The sequence below is a fragment of the Taeniopygia guttata genome, chromosome 29, assembly GCF_048771995.1.
Source record: "Taeniopygia guttata chromosome 29, bTaeGut7.mat, whole genome shotgun sequence".
NCBI classification, from domain to species: Eukaryota; Metazoa; Chordata; class Aves; order Passeriformes; family Estrildidae; genus Taeniopygia; species Taeniopygia guttata.
In genome coordinates this window covers 3,377,521-3,405,302 of record NC_133054.1, presented here as the reverse complement: position 1 = coordinate 3,405,302, position 27,782 = coordinate 3,377,521, and the positions used below count along the sequence as shown (strand labels likewise).

The following is a 27,782-nucleotide window of genomic DNA, read 5'->3' as shown; positions in this document are numbered from 1 at the left end:
GGTGACGTCACTCTCCCGCGCCGCTCAGTGACGTCACTGTCCCGCGCCGCTCGTGGCTGCCATGGCGGCGGAGGAGGAGGAGGCGGCGGCGCCGCCGCAGAAACGGTTCTACCGACAGCGCGCGCACTCCAACCCGCTGGCCGACCACACCCTGAGCTAGTGAGTGCGGCACCCCCGGGAACGGCCGGGAACCACCCCCGGGAACGGCCGGGAACCGCCCCCGGCCCGCTCTGATCCCGCCGGTACCGCGGCCTGCGCCGCCCCCCCGGTGCCCGCCGGTAACGGCCGCGCAGCCCGTCCCGCCCGCAGGACATGGACTGGGCCGCGCTCTTCCCGAGCTTCTTCCCGCCCGACGCCGCCCCGGGAACGGCCCCGGCCCGCGTGGAGTTCGTGGATGTGGGGTGCGGCTACGGGGGATTGCTCGGTGAGTACGGGGCGTTAACGGGACACCGGGACGGCACCGGGGACACCGGGTATGGGCACGGGGACACCGGGGATGGGTATGGGGACACCGGGGGTGGGTACGGGGACACCGGGATGGGCACGGGGACACCGGGGATGGGCACAGGGACACTGGGGGTGGGCACGGGAGCACCGGGGGCGGGTACGGGAGCACCGGGGATGGGCACCGGGACACCGGGGATGGGCACGGGGACACCGGGAATGGGCACGGAGACACCGGGAATGGGCACGGGGACACCGGGGGTGGCACGGGGGCACCGGGGATTGGCACCGGGACACCGGGGGCTGCTCGGTGAGCGCCGGGCGTCCCCGGGGGGGCACGGGAGCACCGGGGGTGGGTACGGGGACACTGGGGGCTGCTCGGTGAGCGCGGGGTGTTCACGGGGGGGGCACGGGGACACCGGGAGCGTCCACGGGGGTGCACGGGGACACCGGGGATGGGCACCGGGACACCGGGGGTGGGTACGGGGACACCGGGAGCGGGCAGGGCGGTACCGGAGGGGCTCGGGGACAGCAGGGCGGTACCGGGGGCGGTCCCGGCGGTCCCGGCGGGGCTCGGGGGCGGTCCCGGTGGTCCCGGCGGGGCTCGGGGGCGGTCAGGGCGGTACCGTGGGCGGTCAGGGCGGTACCGGAGGGACTCGGGGGCGGTCCCGGCGGGGCTCGGGGGCGGTCCCGGCGTACCGGGGGCGGTCCCGGCAGCACACCGGCAGCACACCGGCAGCCCCCCGGTAACGCGGGCGCGCAGTGGCGCTGGCGGAGCGCTTCCCGCAGACTCTGGCTCTCGGTTTGGAGCTCCGGGGCAAAGTCGCCGCCTTCACCCGGGCGCGGCTCCGCGCGCTGCGGGCGGCCCGGCCCGGTGCCTACGGGAACGTGGCGTGCGTGCGGGCCAACGCCATGAAACACCTGCCCCACTTCTTCCGCCGAGCGCAGGTGCGCCCCGAAATCTGCACCCCGAAATTGGGGGAGCTGGGTGTGATGGGAGCCCCCCAAAATCCCTGCACCCCAAAAATCCCGGGGTTTGTGTGTGCTCTGAGAGTCCCCAAACTCAGCACACCCCAAAAATCCCGGGGTCTGGGTGTGGTGGGAGCCCCCCAAAAACTCCTGCACCCCGAAATTGTGGGGTCTGGGTGTGCTGGGAGCCCCCCAAAATCCCTGCACCCCGAAATTCTGGGGTTTGGGTGTGCTGGGAACCCCGAAATTGTGGGGTTTGGGTGTGGTGTGAGCCCCCCAAATCCTGCACCCCGAAATCCCGGGGTTTGGGTGTGCTGGGAGCCCCCCAAAACCTGCACCCCGAAATTGGGGGGGCTGGGTGTGATGGGGACCCCCAAAATCCTGCACCCCGAAATTGGGGGGTTCGGGTGTGATGGGAGCCCCCCAAAAACTCCTGTACCCCGAAATTGGGGGGGCTGGGTGTGATGGGAGCCCCCAAAAAACTCCTGCACCCCGAAATCCCGGGGTTTGTGTGTGCTGGGAGCCCCCAAAAACCTGGAGCACCCCAAAAATCCCGGGGTCTGGGTGTGCTGGGAACCCTGAAATCCCGGGGTCTGTGTGTGGTGTGAGCCCCCCAAAAACTCCTGCACCCCGAAATTCCGGGGTCTGGGTGTGCTGGGAGCCCCCAAAAACCTGGTACAGCCCAAAAATCCTGGGGTTTGGGTGTGCTGGGAGCTCCCCAAAAAACTCTGCACCCCGAAATTGTGGGGTCTGGGTGTGCTCTGAGAGTCCCCCAAAATCCTGCACCCCGAAATTCTGGGGTTTGTTGTGCTGGGAGCCCCGAAATTCTGGGGTTTGGGTGTGCGGGGAACCCCCAAAACCTGCACCCCGAAATTGTGGGATTTGTGTGTTCTGGGAACCCCGAAATTCTGGGGTCTGGGTGTGCTCTGAGAGTCCCAAAACCTGCACCCCAAAAATCCCGGGGTCTGGGTGTCCTGAGAGCCCCCAAAAACCCTGTACCCCGAAATCCCGGGGTCTGTGTGTGTGCTGAGAGCCCCAGATCCTGTTTTGGGGGTTCTGGGGGTGTTCTGAGGGGCTTGGGGGGCTCTGGGGGTTTGGGGGGTCTGGGGGATTTGGGGGATCTGGGGGATTGTGGGGTCCTGGGGGGTTTGGGGGTGTTCTGAGGGGTTTGGGGGCTCTGGGGGATTTGGGGGGGTCTGGGGGATTTGGGGATCTGCGGGGTTTGAGGGGGTTTGGGGGGATTCTGGGGGGGTTCTGGGGGGGCTCTGGCGTGTTTGGGGGTGTCTGGGGGGTTTGGGGGGATTCTGGGGGACTTCGGGGGATCTGGGGGGTTTGGGGGGTCTGGGGGTTTTGGGAGAGTTCTGAGGGGTTTGGGGGGGTTCTGGGGGGTTTAGGGGGGTCTGGGGATTTGGGGGGATTCTGAGGGGTTTGGGGGGGTTCTGGGGGGTTTGTGGGGTCCTGGGGGTGTCTGGGGGATTTAGAGGGGTGTTCTGAGGGGTTTGGGGGGGTCTTGGGGTTTGGGGGGACTCTGGGGGTTTGTGGGGGTTTGAGGGGGTCTGGGGGATTTGGGGGGGGTTCTGGGGGGGCTCTGGGAGGGTTTTGGGGGGGGTCTCGGGGTTTGGGGAGATTCTGGGGGCATTCTGGGGGGGTTTATGGGGTTTTGGGGGGGTTTGGGGTTCTCTGGGGGGCTCAGGGGTGTTCTGGGGGTCTCTGTGGGGTTTTGGGGTGCCCCTGGGGGTCTCTGTGGGGTTTTGGGGTGCCCCTGGGGGGCTGACCCTGCCCCTTTTGCCCCCCCCCAGCTCTCGAAGCTGTTTCTCCTGTTCCCCGACCCGCACTTCAAGCGCACGAAGCACAAGTGGAGAATCGTCAGCCCGGCCATGCTGGCGGAGTACGGCTACGTGCTGCGGCCCGGGGTGAGCCCCCCGAGACCCCCGAGAGCCCCCCAAATTCACTGAGAGCCCCCTGAGCCCCCCTGAGCCCCCCAAACTCACTGAGAGACCCCCGAAATCCCCTGAGACCCCTGAGAGCCCCCCGAACTCCCTGAGCCCTCCAAACTCCCTGAGCCCCCCCAAACCCCCTGACAGCCACCCGAAACCCCTGAGCCCACCCTGAGCCCCCCGAAACCCCCTGAGCCCCCCGAGACCCCCGAGAGCCCCCCAAACTCACTGAGAGACCCACCAAACCCCCTGAGCCCCCCCTGAGCCCCCCAAAGTCCCTGAGCCCCCCCTGAGAGCCCCCTGAAACACCCTGAGAGCCCCCCAAACTCCCTGAGAGACCCCTGAGCCCCCCGAGACCCCCTGAGCCCTCCCTGAGCCCCCAAAACTCCCTGAGCCCCCCGAGACCCCTGAGAGCCCCCCGAAACACCCTGAGCCCCCCGAGACCCCCAAAACACCCTGAGGGCCCCCCAAACTCACTGAGAGCCCCCCAAACTCACTGAGAGACCCCCGAGACCCCTGAGCCCCCCAAACTCCCTGAGAGCCCCCCGAACTCACTGAGAGCCCCCCGAGACCCCCGAGAGACCCCCGAACTCACTGAGAGCCCCCCCGAGCCCCTCAAAACTCCCTGAACTCCCCAAAAACCCACCCTGAGCCCCCAGAACCCCTGTGAGCCCCCCCTGAGTCCCCCGAAACCCCCTGAGCCCCCCAAACTCCCTGAGACCCCCCTGACCCCCCCAAAATCCCCCCCTGACACCCCAAAACCTCATGCACCCCCCTACAGTAGTTTTGGGGTACCCGGTGGTTTTGGGTGCCAGGGCCCAGTGCCCTCTGTGGTTTTGGGGTACAGGGCAGTTTTGGGGTACAGGGCAGTTTTGGGGCGCAGGTTTTGGGGTACCCATCGGTTTTGGGGTGCAGGGTTTGGTGTACCCGCAGTTTTGGGGTACAGGACAGTTTTGGGGTGCAGGGTTTGGTGCACATGGCAGTTTTGGGGTACCAGTTTTGGGGTACAGGGCAGTTTTGGGGTACCAGTTTTGGGGTGTCACAGCAGTTTTGGGGTGCAGGGCAGTTTTGGGGTGCAGGGCAGTTTTGGGGTACCCATGGGTTTTGGGGTGCAGGGTTTGGTGTACACGGCAGTTTTGGGGTACAGGGCAGTTTTGGGGTACCGGTTTTGGGGTGTCACAGCAGTTTTGGGGTGCAGGGTTTGGTGCACCCGCAGTTTTGGGGTACCCATGGGTTTTGGGGTGCAGGGCCTGGTGTACACGGTGACGGACGTGCCCGAGCTGCACCAGTGGATGCTGCGGCATTTTGGGGAGCACCCCCTGTTCGAGGCACTGCCCCCCCCGCAGCTGGTGAGAGACGGGGGGCACGGGGGATTTGGGGGGGCACTGGGGGGATTTGGGGGGGCACTGGGAGGGATTTTGGGGAGCACAGGGGGGGATTTGGGGAGGATTTGGGCACTGGGGGAATTTGGGGGGGATTGGGGGGGCATTGGGGGGCTGGGGGGGATTGGGGGCACTGGGGGGGCACTGGGGGGGTTGGGGGGCTGGGGGGGATTAGGGGGGTATGGGGGGGGTTGGGGGAGATTTAGGCACTGGGGGAGCACTGGGAGGGATTAGGGGGCTTGGGGGGCACGGGGGGCACTGGGGGGTGTTGGGGGGGATTTGGGGGGCACTGGGGGGGATTGGGGGGCACAGGGGCATGGGGGGTTGGGGGGGATTTGGGGGCACTGGGGGGGATTTGGGGGTACTGTGGGGCACTGGGAGGGGATTTGCGGGGCACTGGGGGGGCACTGGGGGGATTTGGGGGGCACAGGGGCATGGGGGATTTGGGGGGCATGGGGGCGGTTGGGGGGGATTTGGGGGGCACTGGGGGGGGATTTGGGGGGCATGGGGGTGGAATGGAGGGGCACTGGGGGGGCACTGGGGGGGATTGGGGGGGCACTGGGGGGGATTTGGGGGGCACTGGGGGGGATTTGGGGGGATTTGGGGGCACTGGGGGGGATTGGGGGGGATTGGCGGGGCACTGGGGGGGATTTGGGGGGCACTGGGGGGGATTTGGGGGGCCACTGGGGCGCACGGGGGGGATTTGGGGGGATTGGGGGCACTGGGGGGGAAATTGGGGGGGATTTGGGCACTGGGGGGGAGTTGGGGGCACTGGGGGGGCACTGGGGGGGCACTGGGGGGGATTTGGGGGGCACTGGGGGGGAGTGGAGGGGATTGGGGGGGATTGGCGGGGCTGCGGGGGATTTGGGGGCACTGGGGGGGATTTGGGGGGGCACTGGGGGGGGATTGGGGGGCACTGGGGGTACTGGGGGGGATTGGGGGGGTTTAGGGGGGATTTGGGGGCTCTGGGGTTTATGGAGTGGCACTTGGGATTATGGGGTGACCCTGGCGGTTTTGGGGTGATGGGTTTGTGGGGTGGCCCTGGGGATTTTGGGGTGACACAGGGAGTTTTGGGGTGACAATGGGATTATGGGGTGACCCTGGCAGATTTGGGGTGACACAGGGGGTTGTGGGGTGGTCCCGGGGCACAGTGGGGCTGCCATGGCCGAGGCAGCGGGGCCGTGCCCGGTGTCCCGGGGGTGTCCCGGGGGTGTCCCGGTGTCCGGCCCGCCCTGACCCGCCGTTCCGGTGTCCCGCAGGCCGCGGAGCCGCTGCTGCCGCTGCTGCCGTCGGTGACCGAGGAGGGGCAGCGGGCGCGGCGGGCGGGGCGGGCCCCGAACTCCGCCGTGTTCCGCCGCCGGCCCGACCCGCCCGCGGCGGCGCCGTGAGCCCCGGGAGCACCGTGAGCACCGGGAGCACCGTGAGCCCCGGGAGCACCGTGAGCCCCGGGAGCACCGGGAGCCCCGGGAGCGCCGGGAGCACCGGGAGCGCCGGGAGCCCCGGGAGCGCCGTGAGCCCCGGGAGCGCCGGGAGCACCGGGAGCACCAGGAGCCCCGGGAGCACCGGGAGCTCCGGGAGCACCGGGAGCACCGGGAGCGCCCCGGTTTGGAATAAAGGCACGGAACGGCCCCGGGACCGCTGCGGCTGCTCGGGGGGCGGGATTGGGGTGCCGGGGGCCGGTGGTTTGGGGGTACACGGCGGGTTCGGGGTGCCGGGGCCCGGTGAAAACAGCGGTTTTGGGGTACCCGGTAGTTTTGGGGTGTCGCAGTGGTGGTTTTGGGTTTGGGGTACCCGGTGATTTGGGGGTGTCAAGGCCCGGTGTACACGGTAGTTTTGGGGTGTCAGAGCGGTTTTGGGGTGTCAGAGCAGTTTTGGGGTGTCACAGCAGTTTTGGGGTGTCACAGCGGTTTTGGGGTGCCGGGGCCGGGTGCACACGGCGGTTTTGGGGTACACAGCGGTTTTGGGGTGTCACAGCGGTTTTGGGGTGTCACAGCGGTTTTGGGGTGTCACAGTGGTGGTTTTGGGGTACACGGCGAGTTTGGGGTGCCAGGGCCCGGTACACCCGGTGGATTTGGGGTGCCCGGTAGTTTTGGGGTACACGGCGGGTTTGGGGTGCCAGAGCCTGGTGCACATGGTGGTTTTTGGGGTACCCAGTAATTTTGGGGTACACGGTGTTTTTGGGGTGTCACAGCAGTTTTGGGGTGCCAGGACCTGGCACACCCGGTGGTTTTGGGGTGCAGAGCAATTTTGGGGTGCCAGGGCCTGCTGCACACAGCGGATTTGGGGTGTCATAGTGGTTTTGGGGTACACGGCGGGTTTGGGGTACCAGGGCCCGGTGCACAGAGTGGTTTTGGGGTACAGAGCGGTTTTGGGGTGTCAGAGCGGTTTTGGGGTGCCAGGGCCGGGTGCACACGGCGGTTTTGGGGTACACAGCGGTTTTGGGGTACACGGTGGGTTTGGGGTGCCAGGGCCTGGTGTACCCAGTAATTTTGGGGTACACGGCGGGTTTGGGTTGTCACAGCAATTTTGGGGTGCCAGGGCCGGGTGCACACTGCGGTTTTGGGGTACCCGGTGGTTTGGGGGTGTCAGGGCCTGGTGTACACGGTGGTTTTGGGGTACAGAGCAGTTTTGGGGTGTCACAGCGGTTTTGGGGTGTCACAGCAGTTTTTGGGGTGTCACAGCAGTTTTGGGGTGTCACAGCGGTTTTGCGGGACCGGCCCCGTTCCCCGTGACCGCGATCCTGGGGCCGGCCCGTGCCTCAGTTTCCCCATCGCAGAAAGCCCCGGGGGCGGCGGGGCCATCCCCCCCCCCCCTCCCCGCGCACCGGGGGCTTCCCGGCGGGAATTCCCGGGATCCGGTGCCGGCGGGGGCGGGGGGCACCGGGAACGGGGACACCGAGCTGCGTCTGTCCCCTCCTCCCGGTACCGGCACCCCCCAACATCCCGGAACACTCCCGGGGGGCCACGGCCGGTTTGGGGGGCGAGGGTGTCACCGGGGAGTTCCGGGGCTGTCACCGGGGGGGATTTGGGGTTCGGGGGTGTCACCGATGGATTTGGGGTTCGGGGCTCCCGTTATGCAAATCAGGGGGGCGGGGCTTAGCGCCCGGTTTGTCCCGGTGGGGCGGGGCTACCGGGGAGGGGGCGGGGCCTTACCGGCTGCACGTGGGCGCTATAAAGGCCCGGCCCGGGGCCCCCCCCGCAGTCGAGGCTCAGCACCGAGACCCCCCGAACTCCACCGGGTCCCACCGAGCCCCACCGGGACCTCCCCGGGTCCCCCCGAGCCCCACCGGGTCCTCCCCGGGTCCTCCCGAGCCCCACCGGGTCCCCCCCGAGCCCCACCGGGACCTCCCCGGGTCCTCCCCGAGCCCTACCGGGTCCCCCCGAGGCCCACCGGGTCCTCCCCGGGTCCCCCCCGAGCCTCACCGGAATCCTCCGAGCCCCACCGGCTCCGCTCCCCCGAGCCCCGCCGCCTCCAGCACCGCCCTCCCGCACCCCCCGGTGTCACCGGTGCCCTCCCCGCGTGCCCCCCGGTGCCCCCCGAGCCCCGGTGTGTCACCATGTCCCCCAGCCTGCGCCTGCCCGCCCGGGCCGCCCTCCTGCCCCGCTCCCCGCCTGAACCGGGGGTCCCGCGGGCTCCCCCCGTCCCTCCCGCTGCCCCAGCCCGGTCCCGGTGCCCCCCGGAGCCCTCCCGGCCCCGGGGCCTGGCGGAGATGCCGGGGCCGAGCTCCGCCGCCTTCATCTTCGAGCTGCTGTGCCGCGGGGGGGTGCGGAGGCTGCACGAGATGCAGGTAAAGAAACGGGGCGGGGGGCACCGGGACCCCCGGGGCCTCACCCGGGGCCCATTCCCGGTGTCCCAGCCCCGGCTGGAGGGGACAGCGCGGACCGCGGTGCCACCACCGGGGGGACAGAGGGACGGGGACAGGCCACCCCCGGGTGGGCAGTGGCACCGAGACCGGGGGTCACGGCACGGGGCACCGGGGACGGGCTCTGCGGCTGCTCCGGTCCCGTCCCCGCTCCCGGTGTGACCCCCGGTGTCCCCGGTACCCCCGGCACGGCTGCCGGTCCCAGCTCGGGACATCTCGGGGGCTCTTCGGGCTGCTGTGACCCCCCCGGTGTTCCCCCCGCGGTGACAGCCCGGTCCCGGTTCGGGCCGGTGTGACCCCCCTCACCGTTCCTTTCCCGGTTCGGGCCGGTCCCGGTTCGGTGTGACCGCCCTTTGTGATCCCCCGGTGTCCCCACCCGGTTCGGACCGGTCCCGGTTCGGGCCGGTGTGACCCACCTGTGTCCACTCCCGGTCTATGTCTGCTCCCGGTTCGGGCCGCTCCCGGTTCGGTGTGACCCCTCCGTGTGTCCCCGCCCGGTTCGGGCCGGTCCCGGTTCGGGCCGGTCCCGGTTCGATATGACCTCCCCGGTGTCCCCACCCGGTTCGGACCGGTCCCGGTTCGGGCCGGTGTGACCCCCCCGTGTCCCCACCCGGTTCGGGCCGGTGTGACCCACCCGTGTCCAGTCCCGGTCCATGTCTGCTCCCGGTTTGGGCCGGTCCCGGTTCGGGCCGGTGTGACCCCCCCGTGTCCCCACCCGGTTCGGGCCGGTCCCGGTTCGGTGTGACCGCCCGGTGTGATCCCCCGGTGTCCCCGCCCGGTTCGGACCGGTCCCGGTTCGGTGTGACCGCCCGGTGTGACCCCCCCGTGTCCCTGCCCGGTTCGAACCGGTCCCGGTTCCGTGTGACCGCCCGCTGTGATCCCCCCGTGTTCCCACCCGGTTCGAACCGGTCCCGGTTCGGTGTGACCCCCCCGTGTCCCTGCCCGGTTCGGACCAGTCCCGGTTCGGGCCGGTGTGACCCTCCCGTGTCCCCGCCCGGTTCGGGCCAGTCCCGGTTCGGTGTGACCCCCCCGTGTCCCCACCCGGTTCGGGCCGGTCCCGGTTCGATATGACCCCCCCGTGTCCCCACCCGGTTCGGGCCGGTCCCGGTTCAGTGTAACTGCCCGGTGTGATCCCCCCGTGTCCCCGCCCGGTTCGGGTCGGTCCCGGTTCCGTGTGACCCCCCCGTGTCCCTGCCCGGTTCGGGCCGGTGTGACCCCCCCGTGTCCCCCCACCAGGTTCACGGCCGGGCCCGGTTCGGGCCGCTGTGGAAGGCCCGGTTCGGCCCGGTGCTGACGGTTCACGTGGCCGAACCGGCGCTGGTGGCTCAGGTGCTGCGGCAGGAGGGCCCCGAGCCCCGGCGGGCGCTGAGCTGCCCCTGGAAGGAGCACCGGAGCCTCCGGGGGGTACCGGGGGGGCTCCTCACGCTGTGAGTGCCGTGGGGTGACCCGCGTGGGGTTCGGACCGTGGCACGGGGGGGTTCGGGGGTCCCGGTGGGCCGGGGGTGTCCGTCCCCCCGGGGGTTCCCCCCGCTGCCGTTCCGGGAAGGGCCCGTGGGGTGCGGGGGGGCCCCGGGCTGAGTCACGCGTGATTCAGCCCCGCGCCCCTGGCCCGGCCCCCCCGCAGGATGTGAGTAACTGCCCGGGGGGGGCCCGGCCCCGCGTGGGCCGGGGGAGGGACCCCAGACCCACCCCCCGCTCTGCCCAGCCCCCACCGTGGGCACCGGGACCCGGGGGGGCTGTCACGGGTGTCCCTGAGCACGCCTGGCACTGCCCCGTGGGGGGAGCGTGTCCTCCCCGTGTGTCCCCCCCGTGTCCCCACCCGTGTCTGTGTCCTCCCCGTGTGTCCTCCCCGTGTCCCCCCCCCGTGTCCCTCCCGTGTGTCCTCCCCACGTGTCCCCACCCGTGTCCTCCCCCATGTCCCCCCCCGTGTGTCCCCCCCGTGTCCCCTCCCATGTCCCCCTCCGTGTGTCCTCCCGTGTGTCCCCACCCGTGTCCGTGTCCTCCCTGTGTGTCCTCCCCGTGTCACCCCCGTGTCCCCTGTCCCCCCGTGCCCTCTGTGTCCCTCATGTCCCCACCCATGTCCGTGTCCTCCCCGTGTGCCCCCCCGTGTCCTCCCCGTGTCCCTCCCGTGTCCCCACCCGTGTCCGTGTCCCTCCCCGTGTGTCCTCCCCGTGTGTCCTCCCCCCGTGTCCCCCCCCGTGTCCCTCCCCGTGTGTCCTCCCCGTGTGTCCCCCCCGTGTCCCCACCCGTGTCCGTGTCCTCCCCCATGTGTCCTCCCCGTGTCCCTCCGTGTCCCCCATGTGTCCCCCCCGTGTCCCCTGTCCCCCCCGTGCCCTCTGTGTCCCCTCCCGTGCCCCCCCCCCGTGTCCTCCCCGTGTGTCCCCTCCCGTGTCCCCCCCCGAGTCCCCCCAGTGTCCTCTGTCCCCTCCGTGTCCCCTGTGTCCCTCATGTCCCCACCCCTGCCCCTCATTTCCCCCGTGTCCCCACTCACGTCTGTCCCCGTCCCCCACCCTGTGTGTCCCTGACCCCACACGTGTCCTGTCCCCACGTCCCCCCATGTCCTTGTCGTGTCCCTGCCTGTCCCCACGTGCCCCTTCACCTGTGTCCCGTGTCCCTGCGTGACCTCTGTCCCTGCCATGGCCCTGTCCTGCATGTCCCCTGTCCCCATCCACATCCCGCGTGTTCCTGTGTCCCCCGTGTCCCTGTCCCCTTCTTCCCGTGTGTCCCCGTGTCCCCGTGTCCCCTCCGTGCCCGGTGTCCCCCGTGTCCCCCGTGTCCCGGTGACACGTCCCTGTCCCCATCTGTGTCCCCCATGCCCCCCCGTGTCCCCGTGTCCCCATCCCCCAGCCGTGTCCCCGTGTCCCCTCGTGTCCTGGTGACACGTCCCTGTCCCCATCTATGTCCCCCGTGTCCCCATCCGCATCCCGCGTGTTCCTGTGTGTCTCCGTGTCCCCTGTGTCCCCATCCCCCAGCCGTGTCCCTGTGTCCCCTCGTGTCCTGGTGACGTGTCCCTGTCCCCTTCTTCCCCCGTATCCCCGTGTCCCCTCCATGCCCGGTGTCCCCCGTGTCCCCCATGTCCCGGTGACATGTCCCTGTCCACATCTGTGTCCCCCATGTCCCCATCCACATCCCCCGTGTCCCCTCCGTGCCCCGTGTCCCCTCTGTGCCCGGTGTCCCCCGTGTCCCCTCCGTGCCCGGTGTCCCCCGCGTCCCGGTGACACGTCGCTGTCCCCAGGGAGGGCGAGGCGTGGCGGGGGTCGCGGCGGCTGCTGGCCCGGGCGCTGCTGCGGCCGGGGGCGGCCGAGGCCTTCGCGGGCCCGGTGGCGGCGGCGGTGGCGGAGCTGCTGCTCCGGCTGCAGCGGCGGCGGCGGCAGCACCCGCGGGGGCTCGTCCGGGACATCGGCACCGACCTCAACCGCTTCGGCCTCGAGGGTCAGCGGGGACCCCAAAGGGATGGGGGACCCCAAAATGGGGATGGGGGATCCCAAAATGGGGATGGGGGACTCCAAAATGGGGATGGGGGACCCCGAAATGGGGATGGGGACCCCGAAATGGGGATGGCGGACCCCAAAATGGGATGGGGGACCCCAGAATGGGGATGGGGGAGCCCGAAAGGGGGATGGGGAACCCCGAAATGGGGATGGGGGACCCCAAAAAGGGATGGGGAATCCCAAAATGGGGATGGGGGACCTCGAAATGGGGATGGGGGACTCCGAAATGGGGATGGGGGAAAAGGGATGGGGGACCCCGAAATGGGGATGGGGGACCCCGAAATGGGGATGGGGGACCCCGAAATGGGGATGGGACACCCTGAAATGGGGATGGGGGATCCCGAAATGGGATGGGGGAAAAGGGATGGGGGACTCCAAAATGGGATGGGGGACCTCAAAATGGGGATGGGGGACCCCGAAATGGGGATGGGGGACCCCAAAGGGATGGGGCACCCCGAAATGGGGATGGGGGACCCCGAAATGGGGATGGGGGACCCCGAAATGGGGATGGGGGATCCCAAAAAGGGGATGGGGCACCCCGAAATGGGATGGGGGAAAAGGGATGGGGGACCCCGAAATGGGGATGGGGCACCCCGAAATGGGGATGGGGCACCCCGAAATGGGATGGGGGAAAAGGGATGGGGGACCCCGAAATGGGGATGGGGGACCCCGAAATGGGGATGGGGGAAAAGGGATGGGGGACCCCGAAATGGGGATGGGGGACCCTGAAATGGGGATGGGGGACACCGAAATGGGGATGGGGGACCCCGAAATGGGGATGGGGGACCCTGAAAGGGATGGGGGAAAAGGGATGGGGGACCCCGAAATGGGGATCCCGAAATGGGATGGGGCACCCCGAAATGGGGATGGGGGATCCCGAAATGGGGATGGGGGACTCCGAAATGGGGATGGGGGATCCCAAAATGAGGATGGGGGACCCCAAAGGGATGGGGGAAAAGGGATGGGGCACCCCAAAGGGATGGGGCACCCCAAAATGGGGATGGGGGAACCCGAAATGGGGATGGGGGATCCCAAAATGGGATGGGGGAAAAGGGATGGGGGCACCCCGAAATGGGGATGGGGGACCCCGAAATGGGGATGGGGGACTCCGAAAGGGATGGGGCACCCCAAAAGGGATGGGGGACCCCAAAATGGGGATGGGGGACCCCGAAATGGGGATGGGGGACCTCAAAATGGGGATGGGGGATCCCGAAATGGGATGGGGGAAAAGGGATGGGGGATCCCGAAATGGGGATGGGGGATCCCGAAATGGGGATGGGGGATCCCAAAAGGGAATGGGGGATCCCGAAATGGGGATGGGGGACCCCGAAATGGGGATGGGGGATCCCGAAAGGGATGGGGGACCCCAAAAGGGGGATGGGGGACCCCGAAATGGGATGGGGGACCCCAAAAAGGGATGGGGGACCCCGAATGGGATGAGGGATCCCGAAATGGGGATGGGGGATCCCAAAATGGGGATGGGGCACCCCAAAATGGGGATGGGGCACCCCAAAAGGGATGGGGGATCCAGAAATGGGGATGGGGGACCCTGAAATGGGGATGGGGAACCCCGAAATGGGGATGGGGGACCCCGAAATGGGATGGGGGACCCTGAAATGGGGATGGGGGACCCCGAAATGGGGATGGGGGATCCCGAAATGGGGATGGGGAACCCGAAATGGGGATGGGGGAAAAGGGATGGGGGACTCCGAAATGGGGATGGGGGATCCCAAAAGGGATGGGGGATCCCGAAAGGGATGGGGGACTCCGAAATGGGATGGGGGAAAAGGGATGGGGGACCCCGAAATGGGGATGGGGGATCCCAAAATGGGGATGGGGGAAAAGGGATGGGGGACTCCAAAATGGGATGGGGGACCCCGAAATGGGGATGGGGGACTCAGAAATGGGGATGGGGGATCCCAAAATGGGGATGGGGCACCTCGAAATGGGATGGGGGATCCCGAAATGGGATGGGGGAAAAGGGATGGGGGACCACAGAATGGGGATGGGGGACCCCGAAATGGGATGGGGGACCCCGAAATGGGGATGGGGGACCCCAAAGGGATGGGGGAAAAGGGATGGGGGACCCCGAAATGGGGATGGGGGATCCCGAAATGGGGATGGGGGATCCCGAAATGGGGATGGGGGAACCCGAAATGGGATGGGGGAAAAGGGATGGGGGACCCCAAAATGGGGATGGGGGACCCCAAAAAGGGATGGGGGACCCTGAAATGGGGATGGGGGATCCCGAAATGGGGATGGGGGACTCTGAAATGGGGATGGGGGACCCCTAAAGGGATGAGGGACTCCAAAATGGGATGGGGGACCCAAAAAGGGGAATAGGGAGCCCCAAAAGTGGGATGGGGAGCCCCAAAACGGGATGGGGAACCCCAAATGTCCCCATATCCCCATGTCCCCATGTCCCCATATCCCCATATCCCCTGTGTCCCCATGTCCCCATATCCCCCATGTCCCCATGTCCCCATGTCCCCATATCCCCATGTCCCCATGTCCCCGTGTCCCCTGTGTCCCCATATCCCCATGTCCCCATGTCCCCATATCCCCATGTCCCCATATCCCCATATCCCCATGTCCCCATGTCCCCATATCCCCATGTCCCCATATCCCCATATCCCCATGTCCCCCTGTCCCCGTGTCCCCATGTCCCCATGTCCCCTGTCCCTCAGCCATCTCCTGGGTGCTGTTCTCCTCCCGCCTGGGCTGCCTGGGTGACACCGGTGACGCCACCGCTGCCACCGAGGCCGTGATCCGGAGCGTGGGCGCGGTGCTGGCGCTGACCCTGGTGACAATGGCACTGCCACGTCCCCTCCTGCGCCTGGTCCCCGCGCCCTGGGACGCCTTCTGCCACGCCTGGGACCAGCTCTTCGCCTTCGGTGAGGGGACACGGCGGGGTGGCCTCCCATGGGGACACCAGGACATCGTGTGGGGACATGGGGACATCCCAGAGGGGTCTGGGGATGTCCCATGGCCATAGGGACACTCCTGCTCACCTGCAGCCGAGGGGACATGGGGCATGTGGGGACATCCCAGGGCCGTGGTGAGGGGACACAGGGACATGTGGGGACATCCAATAGTGGTGGTGAGGGGACACAGGGACATGTGGGGACATCACAGGGCCGTGGTGAGGGGACACAGGGACATGGGGACATCCCATGGCTGTGGTGAGGGGACATGGGGCGTGTGGGGACATCCCAGGGCCGTGGTGACGGGACATGGGGACATCCCAGGGCAGTGGTGAGGGGACACAGGGACATGTGGGGACATCCCAGGGCAGTGGTGAGGGGACACAGGGGATGTGGGGACATCCAAGGGACACACCTATGGGGCCACAGGGATGTCCCATGATCGTGACAGTCCGGTGCCATTGTCCCTTGCAGCCAGGGGACACACTGACCCAGTGTGGCCGTGGTGGCACTGACAGGGACTCGGTGACAACGCAGGGACTCGGTGACACTGACGGGGACACGGTGGCACTGACAGGGACACAGTGGCACTGACGGGGACTCGGTGGCACTGACGGGGACTTGGTGACAATGCAGGAACGTCGTGGCACTGACGGGGACTCGGTGGCACTGACGGGGACTCGGTGACACTGCAGGGACGTCATGGCACTGACGGGGACTCGGTGACACTGACAGGGACGCGGTGACACTGATGGAGACTCGGTGGCACTGACGAGGACTCGGTGACACTGACAGGGACTCGGTGACACTGACAGGAACTCGGTGACACCGCAGGGACACGGTGACAATGCAGGGACTTGGTGGCACTGACGGGGACTCGGTGACACCACAGGGACTCGGTGACAATGCAGGGACACGGTGGCACCGCAGGGACTCGGTGACACTGACGGGGACACGGTGACACTGACAGGGACTCGGTGACACTGACGGGTGCTGCTGTCCCCAGCCAAGGGACAGGTGGACCGTCGCGTGGCCGAGGTGGCAGCGCAGGGACCGCTGGCCGGAGGGGACACGTGTGTCACCGACCTGCTGGCCCGGGAGCGCGTCCCCATCAGCAGCATCTACGGGAATGTCACCGAGCTGCTGCTGGCCGGGGTGGACACGGTGAGTGAGGGGGTGACACCGGCGTGTCCCCGTGGTCCCGCTGATGTCACCGTGTCCCGCTGATGTCACCGTGTCCCCAGGTGGCCAGCACGCTGGCCTGGAGCCTGTACGAGCTGGCACGGAACCCGGGGGCACAGGCGGCCCTGCACAGCGAGCTGGTGGCTGCCGCTGTCACCAGCGGGGTCCCCAGCGGTGGCACTGCCACCACCGATGGTGACAGTGCTGCTGCCACCGCCGCCGCGCTGGGACGGCTGCCGCTGCTGCGCGCTGTGGTGAAGGAGACCCTCAGGTGACAGGGACATGGGGACAGTGTGGGACATGGGGAGGATGTGGGATGTTGGGAGGGGGGTTGGGGTGTGGGGACAGGGACACAGAGGGGTACAGGGGTGGGGACACAGAAATGGGACATGGGGACATCGGGGGACATGGCCCGGTGAGGGACACGGGGGTGGGGACGGGACAGGGATGGGGACAGGACAGAGATGGGTTTGGGGATAAAATGGGGACAGGGACAGGGATGGGGACAGGGATGGGGACAGGGATGGGGACAGGGACAGGACAGGTGTGGGGACAGGACAGGGATGGGGACAGGACAGGGATGGGGATGGGGATAAAACGAGGACAGGGACAGGGATGGGGACAGGACAGGGATGGGGATGGGACAGGGATGGGGACAGGACAGGGATGGATTTGGGGATAAAATGGGGACAGGGATGGGGACAGGGATGAGGACAGGACAGGGATGGGTTTGGGGATAAAATGGGGACAGGACAGGGACAGGACAGGGATGGGGACAGGGACAGGACAGGATGGGGACAGGACAGGGATGGGTTTGGGGATAAAATGGGGACAGGGATGGGGACAAGGAGGAGGAAGAGGAGGATGGGGATGATGAAGACCAGGACAGGGTAAGGATGAGGATGGGACGAGGAAGGGATGAAGACAAGGATGGGGGTGAGGATGAGGATGAAGGTGGTGACAGGGAGGTGACAGCGGCGTCACCTGCAGGCTGTACCCCGTCATCCCGGCCAACGCCCGCGTTGTCCCCGACTGTGACATCCGCGTCGGCGACTACCTGGTGCCACGCCAGGTGAGCCGGGGGACACCTGCCACCCACCCGGGGCTCCCGGTGTCCCCAGGTGTCCCCAGATGTCCCCGCTGAACCCGGTGTCCCTGCAGACCCTCATCACCCTGTGCCACTACACCACGTCCCGCGACAGCCGCTTCTTCCCAGCGCCTGACACCTTCCTCCCGGAGCGGTGGCTGCGCCACAGGGACACCGGGGACACCCCTGGGGACACCCGCGGGGACACCCCCGGGGACACCCCCGGCCCCGGGCACCCCTTTGCCTCTCTGCCCTTCGGCCTCGGCCCCCGCAGCTGCGTCGGGCGCCGCTTGGCCGAGCTGCAGCTGCACATGGCGCTGGCACAGGTGGGTGTCCTGTGTCCCCGCGGTGTCCCCACGGTGTCCCCGCGGTGTCCCCGCGGTGTCACTCACCCGTCCCTGCTCCCCCAGATCCTGCTGCGCTTCGAGGTGCGGCCGGAGCCCGGCGGGGACCGTGTGCGCCCCATGACCCGCACCCTGCTGGCCCCCGGTGCCCCCATCAGCCTGCGCTTCCTGGAGCGGTGACACGGGGCGGGGGACAGCGGGGACAGCGGGGACAGCGGGGACAGCGGGGACATCAGGGACACCGGGGACACCGGGGACATCAGGGACACCAGGGACACTGGGGGAAAGCAGAGACCCTGGAGACTTGGGGACACTGAGGACACCAGGGGACACAGAGGACACTGGAGACTCTGGAGACATGGGGACACCGGGGACACTGAGGGACATCAGGGACACAGAGGACACTGAAGACCCTGGAGATGTGGGGACACTGAAGACACTGAGGACACCAGGGGACACAGAGGACACTGGAGACGTGGGGACACCAGGGACACTGAGGGACATCAGGGACACAGAGGACACTGGAGACCCTGGAGACGTGGGGACACCAGGGACACTGAGGGACATCAGGGACACAGAGGACACCGGGGACACCCAACACTCTGGAGACATGGGGACACCAGGGGACACTGGGGACACCAGAGACCCTGGAGACATGGGGACACTGAAGACACTGAGGACACCAGGGGACACAGAGGACACTGGAGATTCTGGAGACATGGGGACACCAGGGACACTGAGGGACACCAGGGACACTGAGGGACATCAGGGACACCAGGGACACTGGAGACTCTGGAGATATGGGGACACCAGGGACACTCAGGGACACCGGGGACACTGGGGGACACCAGAGACCCTGGAGACATGGGGACACTGAAGACACTGAGGACACCAGGGGACACAGAGGACACTGGAGACCCTGGAGACATGGGGACACCAGGGACACTGAGGGACATCAGGGACACCGGGGACACCAGAGACCCTGGAGACGTGGGGACACTGAAGACACTGAGGACACCAGGGGACACAGAGGACACTGGAGACTCTGGAGATGTGGGGACACCAGGGACACTGAGGACACCAGGGGACACAGAGGACACCAGAGACCCTGGAGACATGGGGACACCAGGGACACAGAGGACACTGGAGACCCTGGAGACTTGGGGACACTGAGGACACCAGGGGACACAGAGGACACTGGAGACATGGGGACACCAGGGACAGCACGGAGACCTCGGCCCCAGCGGTGACTTCCCCACCAGCAATGCCACTGACCCTGTGGTGGCTTTGACACCACAGTGTCCCCAGTGTCACTGCGTCCCCTGGACCTCACGGTGGCCCTGAGTCCAGCACTGTGGTGACCCCAACCCAGAAGTGACATTGGCTGCGGTGGCAGCGGCCACCAGCCCGTGGAGCTCCTGACTCCAGCAGTGTCACCACCCCTGTGCTGGCCTTGTCCCCGAGGTGTCCCCAACCCATGGGGGGCTCAGCCCGGGTGGTGACCCCGAGCCCGTATCGGGTTTATTTATTGGCCAATAAAGGCATTTTGGGATTTTGGAGCTCCGCTCGGAGGGACCCCCGGGACCCCCGGGGTGCCCACGGGGGGTGGGGGTGATGTGTGACCCCCCCCCGGGGGTGTGGGGACCCCCCGTGGGAACCACCCGCTCGGTGCCACCCACGGTGGGGGTGGGGGGGGGAATGTCGCAGGTGGGGGAGGGGCTGACGTCAGCACAGGGGACTCTGGACCCTCGTGGGGACCCTGAGGCAGCCGAGCGGGGTGACCCCCCCACCCCTGGGTGCCCCTCCCCCAGGTGAGAGGGAGGGGGAGGGGAGGGTCCGTGGGTAGGGTTGGCACGGGTTAAGGTTAGGGTTAGGATGGGGATAAAGATGGGGACAGGGACAGGACAGGTGTGGGGACAGGACAGGGATGGGGACAGGACAGGGATGGGGATGGGGATAAAACGGGGACAGGACAGGGATGGGGACAGGGATGGGGACAGGACAGGACAGGGATGAGGACGGGACAGGGATGGATTCGGGGATAAAATGGGGACAGGGACAGGGACCAGGACAGGGATGGGGACAGGGACAGGACAGGGATGGGGACAGGACAGGACAGGGATGAGGACGGGACAGGGATGGATTCGGGGATAAAATGGGGACAGGGACAGGGACAGGGATGGGGACAGGGACAGGACAGGGATGGGGACAGGACAGGACAGGGATGGGGACCTGTTTTGGGGGGTGAGTTTGGGGGAGTCAGTTTTGGGACCTGTTTTGGGGGGTGGGTTTGGGGACCTGTTTTGGGGGGTGGGTTTGGGGGGGGTTGGTTTGGGGGGTGGGTTTGGGGACCTGTTTTGGGGGGGTGGGTTTGAGGACCTGTTTTGGGGGTCAGTTTCAGGACCTGTTTTGGGGGGTGGGTTTGGGGGGGTGGGTTTGGGGACATGTTTTGGGGGGTGGGTTTGGGGGGGGTCGGTTTGGGGACATGTTTTGGGGGGATCACCCCAGAATGAGCCCGAGCCGTGATCAGTGTTGTGTGTTTATTGGGGGGGGGGACACACAGTGACCCCCCATGGTGGCAACAGGGGGGGAGATGTCCCCTTGTCCCCCCCCAATTGGGTCTGGGGGTGACACACACACTGGGGGGGGGGGTCCCAGTCAGGATGTAAACCAGTACAGACCAGTTGGGGGGGTTGGCATGGGGGGGCCCTGCTGGATTTGGGGAGGTTGTGACCCCCCCCTCAGCCCCCAAGGGGGGAGGGGGACCCCCCAGTTTGGGAGGGTGGGGGAGTCCTGCCCCGTGCGCCCCTCCCCAGTGTGGGGGTGACATAGTGGGGGGCTGGGGGGGGGTCTCAGTGACCAGTACAAACCAGTTTGGAGATGAATTTGGGGGGGGGGGCTCTGCCTCAAGCCCCCCTCCTGCTGTGTGTGGGGGTCACCCCATGATTTTGGGGGGCTGTCCTTGTCCCCAGTGCTTCATGCGGCTGCGGGGGGGCAGCTGGTCAGCATTGGGGGGTCCTGGAGCCCCCCAAAGGGGCTGAGCCCCCCCCCCATTATAGGAAGGCCCCGGGGTTGGCGCGGGGGTCCCGCTGGTTCCGGAAGCGGAGGGCGAGCCAGACCCCCAAAACCTGCAACAAACGGGGGGTGGGGGGGCTGCTGGACCCCCCCCCCAAAGCCTCGAGACCCCCGCCCGCCCCCCCGGCCCCCCCCGTACCTCGGTGAAGCTGAAGAACAGCCCGACCCCCCCCAAAATCTTGAGGGCCTGGTCCGAGTGCTGCAGCAGTTGGGGGGCGCAGGGGGGGCACGGGGGGGCTCCCCCCGGGGGGAACTGGCACCTCTGGGGGCAAATGGGGGGGTCAGGGGGGTCCCCAACTCCCCCCGCCCCCCCGAGGGTCTTCACACCCCACAGAGGGGGTGGGGGGGCAGCACAAACCCCTCCTGGGGGGCTCAGCACATCCAGGGGGTCCCCAAACTCTGTTTCCCCCAAAAAACCCAACCCCACCCCAATTTGCTTCCCCCAGGGGTCCCCAAATCCCCCACAGACCCCCCACAAACCCCCCGACTCCTCAGTCACCCCCAAATTCCCCCCAAATCTCCCCCAGTCACCCCTAAACCCCCCCAAATTCCCCCCAAATCTCCCCCAGTCACCCCTAAACCCCCCCAAATCTCCCCCAGTCACCTCTAAACCCCCCCAAACTCCCCCCAAATCACCCCCAGTCACCCCTAAAGCCCCCAAATTCCCCCCAAATCTCCCCCAGTCACCCCGAAATCCCCCCAAAATCTCCCCCAGTCACCCCTAAACCCCCCAAATCTCCCCCAGTCACCCCGAAATCCCCCCAAAATCTCCCCCAGTCACCCCCAAACTCCCCCCAAATCTCCCCCAGTCACCCCCAACTGCCCCCCCAAGCCCCCCCCAGACTCACAGCGGGGCAGTTTGGGGGTTCCCAGGGGGGCTCCAGCCCGGGGGGGGGGGCGCTGGCCGGAGGGGGGGTCCCGGGGGGCTCCCCCAAACCGCAGCAGCCCAGCCTGCGCTGCAGCTCCCCCCGCGCCCCCCCCGCTCAGCAGGGGCCAGGCCGAGTGCAGCAGCCGCTCCTGGGGGGCAACGGGGCACCCCAAAAATCCATCAGGGACCCCCAAACCGCCACGGGGCCCCCAAACCTCTCAGTGCCCCCCAGAACCCATCCACAGCCACGGGGCCCCCCCAAACCCCACAGGGACCCCCAAACCCCTCAGTGCCCCCCAGAACCTCCCCCATCCCCACGGGGCCCCCCCAAACCCCTCAGTGCCCCCCAGAACCTCCCCCATCCCCACAGGGCCCCCCCAAACTCTCAGTGCCCCCCAGAACCCATCCACAGCCACAGGGCCCCCCCAAACCCCTCAGGACCCCCCCCATCCCCACGGGGCCCCCCAAACCCCTCAGTGCCCCCCAGAACCCCTCCCCATCGCCACGGGGACCCCCAAAACTCTCAGTGCCCCCCAGGACCCCCCCCATCCCCACAGGGCCCCCCCAAACCCCTCAGTACCCCCCCCATCCCCACAGGGACCCCCCAAACCCCTCAGTGCCCCCAAGAACCCATCCACAGCCACGAGGCCCCCCAAACCCCTCAGTGCCCCCCAAGGACCCCCCCACTGCCACGGGGCCCCCCAAACCACTCAGTACCCCCCAGAACCCCCCCACAATGCCACTGGGACCCCCAAATCCCTCTGTGCCCCTCCCCAGGCTGGGGGGTCCTGTGCACCCCAGGATTGGGGGATGGGGTTTGGGGGGGTCCCTGTGCACTGGGGGATGGGGTTTGGGGGGGTCCCTGTGCACCCCAGGATTGGGGGATGGGGTTTGGGGGGTCCCTGTGCACCCCGGGATTGGGGGATGGGGTTTGGGGGGTCCCTGTGCACTGGGGGATTGGGGGATGGGGTTTGGGGGGTCCCCTGTGCACCCCAAGACTGGGGGATGGGGTTTGGGGGGTCCCCTGTGCACCCCAGGACTGGGGGATGGGGTTTGGGGGGTGTCCTGGGAGTGGGGTGGGGGGTCCCAGACAGATCTGGGGGGTCCCAGGGGGTTTGGGGGGCCCGGTACAGGGAGATGGGGGTCCCAGGGGGTTTTGGGGGTCCGGTACAGGGATCTGGGGGGTCCCAGGGGGTTTTGGGGGGCCCGGTACAGGGATCTGGGGGGTCCCAGGGGGTTTTGGGGGTCCGGTACAGGGATCTGGGGGGTCCCAGGGGGTTTTGGAGGGCCCAGTACAGGGATCTGGGGGTCCCAGGGGGTTTTGGGGGGCCCGGTACAGGAATCTGGGGGGTCCCAGGGGGTTTTGGGGGGCCCGGTACAGGGAGCTGGGGGTCCCAGGGGGTTTTGGGGGCCCGGTACAGGGATCTGGGGGTCCCAGGGGGTTTTGGGGGGCCGGTACCCACCTGAGCCTCCGTGCCCAGGGCGAGGCAGGCGCAGGACACGCCGAGCTGGCACAGGAACACCAGGCCCAGGATCAGCACGTACTGGGGGGGTCAAGGGGGACACACACACACCGAGACCCCCCAAAATCCCCCCCCAGGACCCCCCAGAATCCCCCCAGCACCTCCCCACACCCAGACCCCTGCCAGGGGTGCCAGGGCCATCCAGGGGGTGTTGGGGACACTGGCAGGGCCATCCAGAGGGATTTGGGGACACTGCCAGGGGTGCCAGGGCCATCCAGGGGGTGTTGGGGACACCCAGGGGGTGTTGGGGACACTGCCAGGAGTGCCAGGGACACCCAGAGGGGCTTGGAGACACTGCAAGGGACACCCAGGGGTATTGGGGACACTGGCAGGGACACACAGAGCATATTGGGGACACTGCCAGGGCCATCCAGAGGGATTTGGGGACACTGCCAGGGGTGCCAGAGCCATCCAGAGGGGCTTAGGGACACTGCCAGGTGTGCCAGGGACACCCAGGGGGTGTTGGGGACACTGCAAGGGACACCCAGGGGTATTGGGGACACTGGCAGGGACACACAGAGCATGTTGGGGACACTGCCAGGGCCATCCAGGGAGTGTTGGGGACACTGCCAGGAGTGCCAGGGCCACCCGGGGGGTGTTTGGGACACTGCCAGGGGTGCCAGGGCCACCCAGGGGGTGCTGGGGACACTGGCAGGGACACCCAGGGGGTGTTGGGGACACCCAGGGGGTGTTTGGGACACTGCCAGGGGTGCCAGGGACACCCAGAGGGGCTTAGGGACACTGCCAGGGGTGCCAGGGACACCCAGAGGGTGTTGGGGACACTGGCAGGGACATGCAGAGGGATTTGGGGACACTGCCGGGCTGCCAGGGACACCCAGGGGGTGCTGGGGACATTGCCAGGGGTACCAAGGACAGAGAGGTGGGTGCTGGGGACACTGCCAGAGACACCCAGAGGGGCTTGGGGACACGGCAAGGGACACGCAGGGGGTGTTGGGGACATTGCCAGGGGTGCCAGGGCCATCCAGAGGGATTTGGAGACACTGCCAGGGGTGCCAGGGACACCCAGGGGTATTTGGGACACTGGCAGGGACACACAGAGCATATTGGGGACAATGCCAGGGCCATCCAGAGGGGCTTAGGGTCACTGCCAAGGGGGCCAGTGACACCCAGGGGGTGTTGGGGACACTGCCAGGGACATCCAGAGGGATTTGGGGACACTGCCAGGGGTGCCAGGGACACCCAGGGGTATTAGGGACACTGGCAGGGACACACAGAGCATGTTGGGGACACTGCCAGGGACATGCAGAGGGATTTGGGGACACAGCAAGGGGTGTCAGGGACACCCAGAGGGATCTTGGGGACATCCAGGGGGTGTTGGGGACACTGCCAGGGCCATCCAGAGGGGCTTAGGGACACTGCCAGGGGTGCCAGGGACACCCAGGGGGTGTTGGGGACACTGGCTGGGACATGCAGAGGGATTTGGGGACACTGCCAGGGGTGCCAGGGACACCCAGGGGGTGTTGGGGACACTGCCAGTGACATCCAGAGGGATTTGGGGACACTGCCAGGGGTGCCAGGGACACTGGGGGGGGGGTGCTGGGGACACTGCCAGGGGTGCCAGGGACACCCAGAGGGATTTGGGGACACTGCCAGGGGTGCCAGGGACATTGAGAGGGGCTTAGGGACACTGCCACGGGTGCCAGGGCCATCCAGAGGGATTTGGGGACACTGCCAGGGGTGCCAGGGACACCCAGGGGGTGTTGGGGACACTGCCAGGAGTGCCAGGGCCATCCAGAGGGGATTAGGGGACACAGCAAGGGGTGTTGGGGACACCCAGAGGGTGTTGGGGACACTGCCAGGGCCATCCAGAGGGATTTGGGGACACTGCCAGGGGTGCCAGGGCCACCCAGGGGTGCTGGGACCAAGGGGGCTTTGGGCCAAGGGGACAAAGCAGGGCAGCAGGCGGTGCCTGGGCGGGCTGGGTGTGCCCGGGGGGTGCCCGGGGGTGCCCGGGGGGTGCCCAGGGGGTGCCTGGGGGGTGCCCGGGCGGGCTGGGGGTGCCCAGGGGTGCCTGGGGGTGCCCGGGGGTGCCCGGGGGGTGCCCAGGGGGTGCCCCCCGAAGGATACGAAGAAGAGCAGGACCTGGTGGTGCCGCAGGGCCCCGAGCAGCCCCAGCCCTGCGATCAGCAGGAGGAAGACTCCGACGGCGAAGGCTCCTCCCAGCAGGGGGGGGCTGGAGCCCCCGGCCAGGCCCCGCGCCCAGCCCGCCACGGCCACCAGCAGCACCCCCACCAGCTGGGGGGCACGGGTCAGGGGGCACCGGGACCCCCGGGGGTCGCCCGGAGCGGGACTGTGCCCCCCAAACTCTGACTGTGCCCCCCAAACCGTGACTGAGCCCCCCAAACTCTGACTGTGCCCCCCAAACTGTGACTGAGCCCCCCGAGCTGGGAGTGTGCCCCCTAAACAGGGAGTGTGCCCCCCAAACTGTGACTGTGCCCCCCAAACTCTGACTGTGCCCCCCGAGCCGGGACTGAGCCCCCCGAACTGTGACTGTGCCCCCCAAACTGTGACTGTGCCCCCCAAACTGTGACTGTGCCCCCCAAACTCTGACTGTGCCCCCCGAGCCGGGACTGAGCCCCCCGAACTGTGACTGTGCCCCCCAAACTGTGACTGTGCCCCCCGAGCCGGGGCTGTGCCCCCCAAACTCTGACTGTGCCCCCCAAACCGGGACTGTGCCCCCCAAACTGTGACTGTGCCCCCCAAACTGTGACTGTGCCCCCCAAAAAAGGGACTGTGCCCCCCCGAGCCGGGGCTGTGCCCCCCGAGCTGGGGCTGTGCCCCCCAAACCGGGACTGTGCCCCCCAAACTGGGGCTGAGACCCCCGAACCGGGAGTGTGCCCCCCCAAACCGGGGCTGTGCCCCCCAAACCGGGAGTGTGCCCCCAAAAAAGGGACTGTGCCCCCTGAACTGGGACTGAGACCCCTGAACCGGGAGTGTGCCCCCCAAAAAAAGGACTGTGCCCCCCAAACTGTGACTGTGCCCCCCAAACTGTGACTGTGCCCCCCAAACTCTGACTGAGCCCCCCAAACTCTGACTGTGCCCCCTAAACCGGGAGTGTGCCCCCCAAACTGTGACTGTGCCCCCCAAACTGTGACTGTGCCCCCCAAACTGTGACTGTGGCCCCCCAAAGTGGGACTGTGCCCCCCCAAACCGGGACTGTGCCCCCCAAACTGTGCTGTGGTTTTGGGGTGCCCCATTCCCCTCATGGCCTCCTCAGGGGTCCCCAATCCCCTCACGCCCCCCCAGAGGGGTCCCCATTCTTTCATGCCCCCCCACAGGGGTCCCCAATCCCCTCACAGCCCCACCAGGGGGGTCCCCAAACCCCTCACACCCCCCCAGAGGGGTCCCCAAACCCCTCATGCCCCCCCACAGGGGTCCCCAATCCCCTCATGGCTCCCCAGGGGGGGTCCCCAATCCCCTCATGGCCCCCTCAGGGGTCCCCAATCCCCTCATGGCCCCCACAGGGGTCCCCAATCCCCTCATGGCCCCTCAGGGGTCCCCAATCCCCTCATGGCCCCTCAGGGGGGTCCCCAAACCCCTCATGGCCCCCAAAGGGGGGTCCCCAATCCCCTCATGGCCCCCCCAAGGGGGTCCCCAATCCCTTCATGGCCCCACAGGGGGGTCCCCAAACCCCTCATGGTCCCACAGGGGGGTCTCCAATCCCCTCACGGCCCCCAAAGAGGGGGTCCCCAATCCCCTCATGGCTCCCCAGGGGGGTCCCCAAACCCCTCATGGCACCCCCATAGGGGTCCCCAATCCCCTCATGGCCCCACAGGGGGGTCCCCAAACCCCTCATGGTCCCACAGGGGGGTCTCCAATCCCCTCACGGCCCCCAAAGAGGGGGTCCCCAATCCCCTCATGGTCACCTCAGGGGGGTCCCCAATCCCCTCATGGCCTCCTCAGGGGTCCCCAATCCCCTCATGTTCCCCTCAGGGGTCCCCATTCCCCTCACGGCCGCCCCGCTCACCACATAAACCACGTTGAGGGCGCAGAGCGCGTTCCGCGAGCAGGCGAACCCTCCGCAGACCATGGCGGGGTCGGGGGTGGTCCCGGGGGTCCCGGGGGAGTTTCGGGGGGTGTCCCGGTGGTCCCGGGGGGGGTCCCGGGGCGTTCCGGGCGGCGCGGCCCCTTTAAGGCGCGGCCGCGCGCGCCCGCCCGCACTGCGCGTGCGCGGGAGTTCCCGCCCCGCCTACCGCGCCCGCGCCCGCTCAGGCACCGCCCCCTACTTCATATATGGGCATGGCCCCGCCCACAGCAAAGCAACACGTGTGCTGCGCATGCGCGCGGCCAGCTGAGGCGGGGCGGGGCCTCCCGGGAGTGGGCGGGGCTAATTTGGGTACGATGCCCCGCCCCCGGAGCGCGCCCCATTCCCAATACCAATACCAATCCCAATACCAATCGATAGCCCCCCAGGATCCCCCCAACAGCACCCAAAATCCCCCCACAGCACCCCGTAGCCCCTCAGGATCCCCCCATAGCCCCCCAGGACCCCCTATAGCCCCCCAGGATCCCCCCCACAGCACCCAAAATCCCCCCACAGCACCAAGGATCCCCCCTATAGCCCCTCAGGATCCCCCCATAGCCCCCCAGGATCCCCCTATAGCCCCCCAGGATCCCCCCATAGCCCCCCAGGACCCCCCCATAGACCCCCAGGACCCCCCTACAGCCCCCCA

At 67.9% G+C, this 27,782-nt stretch overlaps 3 protein-coding genes across 4 annotated transcripts; 2 read left to right on the top strand and 1 right to left on the bottom strand.

Annotated features, from left to right (window-relative positions):
• On the top strand, nt 1-6,360 carry METTL1 (methyltransferase 1, tRNA methylguanosine). Of its 2 annotated transcripts, XM_072919542.1 has the most exons (6): nt 2-159; nt 294-424; nt 1,208-1,392; nt 3,213-3,326; nt 4,598-4,699; nt 5,992-6,360. In XM_072919542.1, the coding sequence occupies exons 1-6, from the start codon at nt 62-64 to the stop codon at nt 6,118-6,120; spliced, it is 759 nt and encodes a 252-aa protein (XP_072775643.1). In that variant the 5' UTR covers nt 2-61; the 3' UTR covers nt 6,121-6,360. The 2 variants fall into 2 exon arrangements, with proteins under 2 accessions (XP_072775644.1, XP_072775643.1); XM_072919543.1 differs by lacking the exon at nt 3,213-3,326 and having other exon boundaries at nt 1-159.
• A 1,789-nt stretch (nt 6,361-8,149) lies between these two features.
• On the top strand, nt 8,150-17,877 carry CYP27B1 (cytochrome P450 family 27 subfamily B member 1). The gene is made up of 9 exons (XM_072919528.1): nt 8,150-8,519; nt 9,831-10,021; nt 11,830-12,026; nt 14,773-14,979; nt 16,016-16,173; nt 16,254-16,462; nt 17,182-17,263; nt 17,353-17,604; nt 17,689-17,877. The coding sequence occupies exons 1-9, from the start codon at nt 8,289-8,291 to the stop codon at nt 17,800-17,802; spliced, it is 1,641 nt and encodes a 546-aa protein (XP_072775629.1). The 5' UTR covers nt 8,150-8,288; the 3' UTR covers nt 17,803-17,877.
• A 2,271-nt stretch (nt 17,878-20,148) lies between these two features.
• TSPAN31 (tetraspanin 31) lies at nt 20,149-27,304 on the bottom strand. Its single transcript, XM_072919544.1, is given in 7 exon segments — nt 20,149-20,750; nt 20,837-20,959; nt 21,546-21,677; nt 21,679-21,714; nt 23,029-23,109; nt 25,177-25,344; nt 27,077-27,304. Coding segments are annotated over 7 exon segments (678 nt in total). The 5' UTR covers nt 27,140-27,304; the 3' UTR covers nt 20,149-20,675.
• Between the last annotated feature and the right edge of the window lie 478 nt (nt 27,305-27,782).

Coding starts and splice junctions, on each gene's coding strand:
- METTL1 (XM_072919542.1), top strand. CDS start 62: ATGGCGGCGGAGGAGGAGGAGGCGGCGGCGCCGCCGCAGAAACGGTTC. Junction 160..293: donor GCCGACCACACCCTGAGCTA/GTGAGTGCGGCA, acceptor ACGGCCGCGCAG/CCCGTCCCGCCCGCAGGACA. Junction 4,700..5,991: donor CACTGCCCCCCCCGCAGCTG/GTGAGAGACGGG, acceptor GGTGTCCCGCAG/GCCGCGGAGCCGCTGCTGCC.
- CYP27B1 (XM_072919528.1), top strand. CDS start 8,289: ATGTCCCCCAGCCTGCGCCTGCCCGCCCGGGCCGCCCTCCTGCCCCGC. Junction 8,520..9,830: donor GGAGGCTGCACGAGATGCAG/GTAAAGAAACGG, acceptor TCCCCCCACCAG/GTTCACGGCCGGGCCCGGTT. Junction 17,264..17,352: donor ACTACCTGGTGCCACGCCAG/GTGAGCCGGGGG, acceptor GTGTCCCTGCAG/ACCCTCATCACCCTGTGCCA.